Source organism: Sebastes umbrosus, chromosome 12 (genome assembly GCF_015220745.1).
Source record: "Sebastes umbrosus isolate fSebUmb1 chromosome 12, fSebUmb1.pri, whole genome shotgun sequence".
Classification (NCBI taxonomy): domain Eukaryota; kingdom Metazoa; phylum Chordata; class Actinopteri; order Perciformes; family Sebastidae; genus Sebastes; species Sebastes umbrosus.
In genome coordinates, this window is record NC_051280.1 from 32,756,188 (window position 1) to 32,767,244 (window position 11,057).

General features: G+C 41.3%; 1 protein-coding gene and 1 long non-coding RNA gene across 9 annotated transcripts in view; one reads left to right on the top strand and one right to left on the bottom strand.

Annotated features, from left to right (window-relative positions):
- Nucleotides 1–1,564: 1,564 nt before the first annotated feature.
- tmem71 (transmembrane protein 71) overlaps nt 1,565–11,057 on the bottom strand; it is an 11,508-nt gene continuing 2,015 nt past the window's right edge. Inside the window, exons 2-13 of one of the 8 annotated variants that reach the window (XR_005209120.1) lie at nt 10,422–10,424; nt 8,300–8,382; nt 7,566–7,627; nt 6,970–7,015; nt 6,188–6,397; nt 5,778–6,025; nt 5,472–5,663; nt 4,397–4,463; nt 3,972–4,033; nt 3,199–3,248; nt 2,993–3,107; nt 1,565–2,387 (exon numbers count right to left, since the gene is read on the bottom strand). Coding sequence is in view for 6 of the 8 variants with exons in the window: in XM_037787455.1 (XP_037643383.1) it covers nt 3,084–3,107; nt 3,199–3,248; nt 3,972–4,033; nt 4,397–4,463; nt 5,472–5,663; nt 5,778–6,025; nt 6,188–6,397; nt 6,970–7,015; nt 7,566–7,596 (930 nt within the window). In the remaining 2 variants the exon portion in view is untranslated. Of the gene's footprint in view, nt 3,108–3,198; nt 3,249–3,971; nt 4,034–4,396; nt 4,464–5,471; nt 5,664–5,777; nt 6,026–6,187; nt 6,398–6,969; nt 7,016–7,565; nt 7,628–8,299; nt 8,383–8,527; nt 8,947–9,251; nt 9,298–9,544; nt 9,570–10,421; nt 10,425–11,057 lie in introns of those variants that run through there. The other 7 variants (XR_005209119.1, XM_037787455.1, XM_037787454.1 and 4 more) reach the window with 7 other exon arrangements.
- The window catches only part of LOC119498532, a 3,679-nt gene continuing 2,114 nt past the window's right edge, over nt 9,493–11,057 (top strand). Inside the window, exon 1 of the long non-coding RNA XR_005209125.1 lies at nt 9,493–9,579. This is a non-coding gene — a long non-coding RNA (uncharacterized LOC119498532). The remainder of the gene's footprint in view (nt 9,580–11,057) is intronic.

Here is an 11,057-nt window from a genome sequence, read left to right on the forward strand (position 1 = left end):
AGGTTTTAAATCTCAACACAGCTCATAGTTGAGATTATCGCTCCCTCCGAAAAAGTACAATCCCTGTTTCAAAATAAGAGTGAAATACGTGCGAAGTATAAACCTTCACATAGAAGCAGACCTGACTCACACAGGAGGTGTAAATAGGTGGTGATTTTACCGCCTGTGATGCCAGCTGGGTGGAGTTTTTGTCGAAACATTTGGCGATGATTTGGATTATAACTATTATCTACGGATCTGCTGCGGTACGAATTGGACAAAATGAAGTAAACAAACAAGGGGCAAGTTACAAATGTCACGAATGGATGCATAAATTCATATATATCACTTCACATGTAAACCTATAACATTTATATGTGGAATTAAAGTACGTGTTTACAGAGTAAGTTATGCGTATTTGCAGATCGCCCTGTAATTTTGTGGATGTGAAACACATGTTTGTGGATAGTGAAATATTTGTGGATCCCGGTACACATTTGTGGATTACAACTATTTAAAGGGACTGTTTGTAACTTTTTAAGCGTATAAATGTACCAGGTCGGGACACATGCGCGCTCGGATATGCGCGCTCGCGTGTGACCGCTGTCTCTCCTCCTCTGCCTGCTTTCCTTCACTCAGACAGAGCGCGTGTTCTCGCTGTCTCGCTCCACCTCTCACGTGCATGCTGCTCACTCCACACTGCAGAAGAGTTAGTTTAGCTCTGAGAATATCTAGTGAATGTTCAGTGGACGTTTGTGCAGAAATAACTGCTGCAGCTCCTCCAGACCAACAGAGGTTTCCCATGTCTTGTGAAGTGACGGGGCTCCGCAGAGAAACGTTATCGTCTCCAACCAAAACTCCGGCATCTCCCCCGTTCCCTCCGGCCGCGGTCGGGAGGCTGAGGCAGGAAAAGCCAACACTAGGATCAGCATTGATTCATGGAGAGACCTTCGTCTGGTCAGCTAACATTACTGCCAAGCAGCTGAAATATAGAGTGATATTGTGCTTTTAGCTGACGTGTGTCTCCTCACTGTTTTGAGCGATGCTCCTTCATGTCTATGTAGAGCAAGCAAGCGCGAGCTCGACGCTGACTTTCGTTGATTTCACGGCCACAGGTGTCGCTGTTAACAAGCAATTCTGAAAGTTACAAATAGTCCCTTTAAGGTCCAATAAAAATAATTAGTCCAAATAGTTGTCTTTAAAAAACCGTCCTCTCCGAGCCCGGCAGGTTTTCTGGCAAAGAGGACTTTATTTTTTTGTCGGAAAAGGTTCAACTTCTCAGAAAAGCGCTGGCTGACGTAGCGGTGTAGACGGTGGCTTCATGCGAAGTTGAGTTTCTTGCAGAATTTGTCGGAGAAATTCAAATCAGTTTGGATCGATCACTGATTCATCCTGAAATTTTGTCTTAAATTTACAAAATGACACATATCAGCACATCTAAAGCTCACCAGTTAACACGCTGGGTATTTGGTCAAAAAAATATCGACCTAAGTAGAAATTTGCTTTATATTTCCCCCCCGACAGTAATCATGAGCACCACGTGTGAACAGCCAAATATATCACAAAAACATATCTATCTTTTTTTTAACGCGGTAAACTCCACCCGTCTGCTTCACCCTGCAGCTGAGAATTAATTGTTTCAGGTTGAAATTCAACACTTCCCTGTATTATTCTGTGTTTCAACACTGCTGGCTGATATAAAAGGCACTTCAACAGCTGAAGAGTTTTACTCCAAAATGCTGCAGAGATCTACCTGAATGTGATGATGATTCATGAGGTTTATTATTTACCTGCTACTCTTAAAGCTGCACAAGGGACCGTCATGATAACTGGATTCATATCATCAGGTTTATTTACATTAACGATATCTGATTATAGTTTTAACCATCAGTATGAATTAATCCAAATGAGGTGAGATTATGTAAAGCCATCGAAGCATCTGCGGACCGCAACACGGATGTAATTGGAGTCCTTGGCCCCGCCCATCGACCTGTCAATCAAGTGACGTCAAACAGACTAAACGTCTCCGTCTTACGATCCATTTTACAGACGTCAGAAAGTCCGAAATTATCGTTTTGTGCCAGCAAAACTCTTTCTTGTCTGAACTCTATCCAGGAAACTACAGATTTTCACAATAAAATCTGAGCTGGTGCAGCTTTAATGTGTTTTATTATTATTGTTATTATTATCATTATTTTGTGCCTTTTCTTAATTTCATTTTGTAATAAAACTCTTCATTCAGTATGGCACTTATCTTCCTGCGGTCACAACTTCTAGAACTCCAGGTCCTTTTTATTTGTTTTAGTCACAGCTCTTATTTTGAAAAGAAGTGAGGCTTCACAGCGACGCTCGCTGCCGTTGGACCGGATTTTTGTTCTCCAGAACGAGTTCAGTCTGACGTTTGGTCACTTTGGACAGCCCCAAAAAAAAAAGCCAAGTTTGACTGTTAACAATAGAAGACACACTTTCAGTAAAAAATACATCAGGTACATTTAGATGTTTTATATTTGATATACTTTTTTATGTTTTATAGCTAAACTACAGTAACTTGTGTCACCATGTTAATGAGCTCCTTCAGCTTTTTAACAACAAACACAACGTCTGATTCAGCTTTTCTACTCCGGGGAAAAATCCAAACATGACGTTGGTGAAACGTTTCATGGTTCACAGAGGAAACGTGAGTCAACATCCAGAGACACAAAGTCTCAGTTTCATGTTTTCTTTTTGCAGGAAAACCTAAAAAGTTTCCGAACATCACCCAAGAGCTGACTGCGTTTGAATAAAGTACAAAAGTTAGTTTGAGGACTACTTGAATGCATCATGTGTTCATTTTCCCAGCGAAAAATGTGCCGGCTTCAATTGAATTTTTCCAGTTTAAAAACTTCAGCCCTTCTGGTTGACGCATCTCAGCGCAGAAAACATATTTAGTTTAAACATTTGCATTCAAAAAGTCTGCGGTCAAAGCATCAAACAGGTGTTGCCGTAAAATGTTTTCCGGAGCTCAGTAACTTACATGCAGACTGTAGTGAAATGTAAAATATTTCTACTGAGTCCCATCAGACCTTCCAGCTCCACGTCGCAGTCTTTGGAAACTGAAGCTTCTCCTACTCGTTTCTTGATGTGATATCCTGACAAACACAACGGTTACAGGCTGTTATTGTTGTGTTCTTCGATGCCAGTTGACAAAATCAAGAGAAACCTGTTTGATTCTGGACTCACCTCCGTCTTCGCCCTCCTCCACTCGCCCATCGGCCCCGACTTCGTCAGGACTGAAACACACCGGAGATGTTTTAACACAAAACAACTTAAAGCCCCCCCTCCGGTGTTCATTGGCTCTTCTCTAAATCTCTAAAACACTTCAGACCATCATGGCACACAAGAAGTCAGTAAACATCATGCCTTCATTTTAATTTTGAAGAAATAATAATTTATTAAACGGCTGTGTTGAATACTCGATTCTGATTGGTCAATCATGGCGTTCTGCAGCCTGTAATTTCTTTATAACAGACCATTGCTATGTATAACAGACCGTTGCTATGTATAACAGACCGTTGCTATGTATAACAGACTGTTGCTATGTATAGCAGACCGTTGTTATGTATAGCAGACCGTTGCTATGTATAGCAGACCGTTGCTATGTACAACAGACTTTTGCTATGTTTAGCAGACCGTTGCTATGTATAATAGACTGTTGCTATGTATAGCAGACCGTTGCTATGTTTAACAGACCGTTTCTATGTATAACAGACTGTTGCTATGTATAGCAGACCGTTGCTATGTATAACAGACCGTTGCTATAGGCGCAGCTCTGATGTCGGACTCTGGAGGACCATTTCTGTGGCAAATTATTGATTTCTTCAGTAAGCAGCCGTGTAATAAGCGGGATAATGTACAGCTAGCGGGTCATTGTTGTGAAATAAACCCCTTCAGGGCGATGAGAGACCTGCAGCATCGCCCTGACGGGGATTCTTGTAATTTTATGTGATACTTACGCATGAATGTCGTGATCATCATGAACGCGGTCGATGCGACGGTCGCGCTCCACAAAAGACACCTGCAGCAAAGAAAAGAGTCAGAAACATGAAGCACATTAGAGTGTCAAACAAGATTGTAATAGTTTAGAATCCTTGTCGGGAAGGAGGTTAAATAACGCTCCAAAACTGTCATTGAATAGGGGTGTAAATGGGTTCTATTGGTACCCGCCAGTCTCCCCTTTACAGACATGCCCACTTTATGATAATCACATCACAAATCACAAATCTCTTTAAGGTACATTTTGAACAGATAAAAAATGTGCGATTAATCGTGATTAAATATCTTAATCGATTGACAGCAATAATATTTACACAGACTGTTTTAACTGATTAAAAAGTGATGCTTATAAAATAATTATTTAAATAATAATCAAGAGTTTTACCCAGAGTATAGAGCAGTGAAGATGAAGATGGTGAAGATGAAAAGGAGAAGGGCCTTCAGCGTTAACCCTGAAACACAAACACAAACACATGTCAGAGAAACAGCTAAAGAGAGCGACTATAACAACGATTAAAATAAAATAGGACTTCAGTTACACCTCAGATCGACTTTGACAAAATGAAAGCCCAAACTAAGATGTCCAAATTCTACAATTGATGTGTTTTCTTACACGCTAGTAAGAAATATAAGGTAAAGAATCCATCAGTACCAACCACGTCATACCAGCTTGTAGTGAAGGAGGTTAAATAACGCTCCAAACTTACACTAAATTTTGGCCATTTTCAAAGAGGTCCTTTGACCTCTGACCTCCAGATATGTGAATGAAAATGGGTTCTATGGGTACGTATATATACAGTACGTTGAGTGACAGCCCTCTCACTGGCATTATGAGGCAGAAATGCATAAAGAAATGTAAAAAAAAAAAATGTGTAAAGAAATGAATACAGAAATAAATAAGTTGGGGGAATAAATAAGGGGTGAAATGCCAATGAAAATTTGTCTGTGCATTAATAAATAAATAAATAAATACTTACATAAATAAATAATTAATAATAATAAATTAATAAAAGGGAAAATGAAACAGAAGAGTAAATAAATAAGGGAATTAATACGAAGATAAATAAATAAAGAAGCAAATTAAAACAGAAATATTAATTTATGTCACATTTTATCAATTAATTAATGGACAAATTTATTTTTAATATTTTTTTTACATGACAGTTACTTATTTATTTATTAAGTCATTTGTTTATTTATTCATTTATTTTTTATTTTAGCAGCTTCCGTCCTCCATAATACGGGGTGTTGTTAATTGATTTCCAATAATAAATATATACATACATTTGCATAAAGCAGCATATTTGTCAACTCCCATGTTGATAAGAGGATTAAATACTTGACAAATCTCCCTTTAAGGTACATTTTGAACAGATAAAAAATTAATCGCGATTAATTAATTAACTATTTTAATGGATTGACAGCCCTACTAAAAATAAATAAAAAGTGCAGCAGCTCACCTGCGTGCTCAGGTGAGGCCTGACAGCAGCTGTTGGTGTAGAAAGGTGAAGGAGGCGGGACTTCAGAGAGGCCGCCCAGCGACTGGGTGAACCGCTCCTTTGATTGACAGATCTCAGAACAAATCTCCTCCTGGAAGAGCAGCTTTGGGGGCGGGGCCACTTTGTCCGGAGGGGGCGGGATCTCAGTGTGGTCTGAGGGAGAAGAAACATTTTATTTTGAAATGTGGGAACTTCCTGCAGGACAGCGAGACTTCGGGTGTCATTTGCATGAACTAAAATATGAACCCAGCTCAGACAGGAACCCACCGTATGTGAAGTTGCGGCTGTCGTCCAGCTCGGTGCCGTTAATTCCAGACCAGGTCGACTCGTCCAACGAGGCCGGGCCTTCTTGGGTGGTCCTGGCCCAGTCCTGGTCCTGGTCTTGGTTTTGGTTCTGTCCTGTCCTGAACACGCCTCTGAAGACTTTCTCGTCCAGCCAGGACTGGCAGCTCTCCGTCACGTCGCTCAGCAGGCGAGCCAGAGAGCTGCGAGGCCGCCGCCTGCGCCGGAAAACCCTGAGAGAAGAAGAATGAGGTTTAAACTGGGATTATGTCCATCTGATATTCCAGTAGTGCTAACCCTAGACTAGAGGTTTAAACTGGGATTATGTTCAGGTGATATTCCAGTAGTGCTAACCCTAGACTAGAGGTTTTATTCATTTTACAAACTGCTCTCACCTGACGAGGTTCTCCTTGTAGGACACGCTGGTTTTGCAGGGAGTCAGCGACACGTTGCCGTCATCGTCCCAGGAGAAGCTGTCCTCGGTGACGCTGTAGTATCCGTTGGTGAGGAGGCGCGGCGAGCGGCGGCAGGAGCACGGATCGCTGCCGTCCACAGACGAGTAACAGACGTACGAGGAGTCGGGAGAGAGGAGAGACAGGTCGAGGCTGAGGGACACACAGACGGGAGGGAATAAAATAATAATCTGGAAGAGACTCCTGCAGACTTAATCAAATTTAATTATAACATTTTAGTCGCCTAAAAATGTCTTATTCAGCGTTTGGTTGTACTCAGCTCCACCCTCTCGCGTCTTCTGGTTGCAAAAAAGCAAGGAGGTTAAATAACGCTCCAAAATTACACAAAATTTTGGCGAGGAAAAACTGTCACATCCATCTTCAAAGGGGTCCCTTGACCTCTGACCTCCAGATCAGTGAATGTAAATGGGTTCTATGGGTACCCACGAGTCTCCCCTTTACAGACATGCCCACTTTATGATCATCACATGCAGTTTGGGGCAAGTCATAGTCAAGTCAGCACACTCATTAATCACGATTAACTATTTTAATTGATTGACAGCCCTAACTTTTAATAGTTCATTTAACCGTTTAGCATTAAACGGTAAAAAAATCTTAATGTCGGTTAACGGTTAATTATTAACGTCCCTATTAATTATATAAGTTCAACACTTCTGTGACAGCAGAAAAATACATTTAGTCCCCCAAAAAGGTTTTTTTTTTACCTGTGACAGGAGTGATTGGCCCGCAACCTTCGTTTTATTGGAGAACCTGAACAACAGAAATCAGAAAAAAAGATCATGTAAGTAACAAAACTAACAAGCAGGTAAAAGACGTTCACGTTTGTTCTGTGAAGCCGACAGTGTTTCTAAATAAACACCACTTGACTTTTATCAGTTTGAAGAGCCGGAGAGCATTCCTGAGGTCGGCCCGGGAAAACCTCCGCTGAGTAAATGTACGCTTGAGAACAGAGCTGACGTGATGCTGATAAATACACTGCAGGAATGTGACAGACAGACAGACGGACAGACAGACAGACAGACAGACAGACAGACGGACAGACAGACAGACAGACGGACGGACAGACAGACAGACAGACAGACAGACAGACGGACAGACAGACGGACAGACGGACAGACAGACAGACAGACAGGGAGCCTACTGTCATCATGTCTATAACGCAACAGCAGCAACAGCAGGAATGGAGTTGACTGAAATCTAAATACAATCTTCCAGGTTTCCTGAAGAGTCACATCAGTCGTTGGTGTCGTCAGTCCTGTGAGTCGCTAGTCAGTGAAGTTAACGTTGATGACGAACGTACTTGTAACAGCTCCGGAGAAGAACAGAGACATGTTTGTCTGCAGCCGAGCGTCTCCTGGCGATCTGTGGAAGACATCAGAAACCCGACACCGGCCGTCACAAACATGCAGCCATTTCTCTTTCTTGCAGTCAACAATAGTCCCATGAACAGCAGACCAAAACCAACAACGACTGCTTCATTGATTTACATGATTATTCTTGTGTGTGTGTTTTTTTTAATCTAATTGTACTTCTCATCTACTAACTGACCCAGAGGTCAGCAACCTTTACTATCAAAAGAGACATTTTAGGCAAAAAAACAAAAACAAAAACAAAATGTGTCTGGAGCCGCAAAACATGTGATCATTGTGATGAAGGTAACACAGTTTATAGTCTAAGTATATAGTATATATATAGTCTAATGCATTGAGGGCCAAAGAGACAATGTACGACTGAGTATCAGGGCCACATTGAGGGAAAAAACATCTGAGATTTACAGAATAATGTCATAACTTTACGAGAAAAGAAAGTCGTAATATTGCGAGAACAAAGTCATAACTTTACGAGAAAAAAAGAAAATAACACGTTAAATTCCTCCTTATTAAAGCTCAGTCACTTCAGTTGATTCCTGCAGAGCTGATCGGTCTGAGCACTCCGGGGATTAACTGGTAATAAGACTCTTTACGAGCTAATATAAATCTAATCCACTGACTGATCAGACTACTAAATAAGTGCGGGGGATTTATAAAGCCGTACCTTTAAACTCAGATGTCGTTGTGGTCTTCAGTTTGCAGTGTTCTGTGTGTTGTGGTTCTCTCTCATCCTGCAGCAGCAGCAGCCTGAGAAAAACATGCAGAAGAGAAAAAGCAGAGGGGCCGTGACTCTGAGCTCATGTTTCCTGTTAACTCTGTCTCTGCTGGGAGGAACTCTGACTGTTGTTGCAGAGTTGAAGTGTCACGTGTTGCTTCCATGTGCTCAACAAACCAGATGACGTCGATCAGGGTTTTTTTCTGGTATCATGAAGCTGGCCTCTACTTCTAACCGAGGTAGATCACCCAGGGACCCAGGTATTTCAAAACAGATCCAAAGACTTCTGAGGTCTGTACTACGTAGTGAGTTCAACATACCCGGGGTCTCTTCTTGTTATCTGGCTTAACTAACCCGAACAAACGAGATCACGCTAAGCGGTCCTACGAAGCTGGTCATCAACTCAGTAAAGCAACCCAGGGTTTCTCAGTCTGGCTGTGATTCACATGAACGGGGAGGTGTTTGCAGCATCTGACCAATCACAGACATGGACAAGACCACAGACGGGCAGAGCGGCACGTTTTACAAAGGAAGAGTAAACTATATGAGACAAATATGAAGAAGTTAAACACTTAATCCAGACTAAAAGAAACACAGCTGAAGCTGCCAAATGCAGGAAGGACAGCTGGTGAAAGAGAAAACTCCAGATGTGTGAATGCATCAATTAACAGACTTATTAATTTAACAGAACACTCAAAAGTCAGATATACTCGTCTAGATATAAATAGCATTACCATATGTAAAGTATGGATGATTACACCTCGTTATATCCATTAATTACGAAACAGCGTGTATTTCAACCTTCTCTCAGCTGCGTCCCGTCTCCGGCGGTGTGAGCCGGACTAAAGACCAAGTAAAAACAATAAATATAAAACTATAAATCAAAGCGGTAAATATCCACAGCATGAATCCAGCTGTCCTTCCGGCATCTGTCAGGTTAAACTGTGTTGTTTTTAGTCTGGATTATGATTTAAACTTCTTCATGTGTGTGTGATATTATCATACAATCACCACACTGAGCTCTGATTGGTCAGCAGGAGGTGCTTTTATACGATTTGATCTCTGATCTGGAACATAACCTGCTCCTTCAGCATCAGTTACCATGGTGATCTACCTGGTAAGAAGTGATCCACCTTCGTAGGACGGAAAACCCTGAAGTTACCTCACTAACCGCCAAATCCTGCTTCCTAGTACAGACCTCACATCCTGAAGATTTGCATCCACATTTGGTGATCCAATCCTCCCTTTAATCCAGACTAAAAGCTGCATTTGGATATTTCAAAATGACATTACATTTATTGCATCAGTCGAATGTGCCTTTCAAATAAAAACAAGTGTAACAAAGTACAGAGGGCTTCCACTAAGGATCAGCAGAAGTGTTTATTAAAACAACTCATAGATTGTAATAAGTACAATTCAACAGGTAATGTTTAATCTAAAGGCCGTTGTTCTGTTGAGTAAAAGATGAACTGGGTCAGCGACTGTTAGTGGGCTGCAAACAGAGACTCTCTGTGAAAGGAAATGAGGATCGTTGAAGGGGGGGGGGGGAGGGGTTCTCATTGTCCTCTGTTTGAACTGAAAAATGCTCTTCGTGGTTTAAATCAACAGTAACGGTCTAAATCCCTGCAGGACAGGTCAAACAACATCCTGATGATTGAGCTACTTTCGGAGGTTCTAGCAGCTCAGCGTTAAAGCTAGAGTGAAGATACTGGTATCATATGAAACTACAGAACCTGATGAATCCATCGGTACCAACCATGTCAGACTGGCCTCACAAAGGAGGTTAAATAATGCTCCAAACTTACGCTTAAGTTTGGTGAGGAAAAGCTGTCACTTAATAATGGTGAAAATAGGTTCTCTGGGTACCCAGGATACAGTATCTGAATATTTCTGCATACTGGGGTCCCTAAACAGTCTTGAATTACATAAATGGTGTCTCACTGTAAAGCTGAGACTCTGGTAGATCCAATGAGCCCAACTGTATTCATGTGTGATGATGTTAGTCCCCATAGGAGACATTTCATTGACCTCACTGTATAAAATGACCTGTGGTGACCTCTAGGATAATCACAGCCTCATGAAACTTTACAGCCACAAACTAGAGACCTAGAGCATTCAGAGGATGGATGGATCAAACTAGAGACCTAGAGCATTCAGAGGATGGATGGATCAAACTAGAGACCTAGAGCATTCAGAGGATGGATGGATCAGACTAGAGACCTAGAGCATTCAGAGGATGGATGGATCAGACTAGAGACCTAGAGCATTCAGAGGATGGATGGATCAAACTAGAGACCTAGAGCATTCAGAGGATGGATGGATCAGACTAGAGACCTAGAGCATTCAGAGGATGGATGGATCAGACTAGAGACCTAGAGCATTCAGAGGATGGATGGATCAGACTAGAGACCTAGAGCATTCAGAGGATGGATGGATCAGACTAGAGACCTAGAGCATTCAGAGGATGGATGGATCAGACTAGAGACCTAGAGCATTCAGAGCATTCAACATGCACGACCTTCAGAAATTCAGATTTAAAAAAAAATGTATATATATATATATATATATATATATATATATACTGTACATATATGTACATGTGAGTGTAAGCGCTGATGGAAAAGTCGAATACGTCACAATATAAAAAAAAAGAAAAAAAACAATCAAGATGGTTAAAATACAAAAATCTATACTCAGTGAGGTTAAC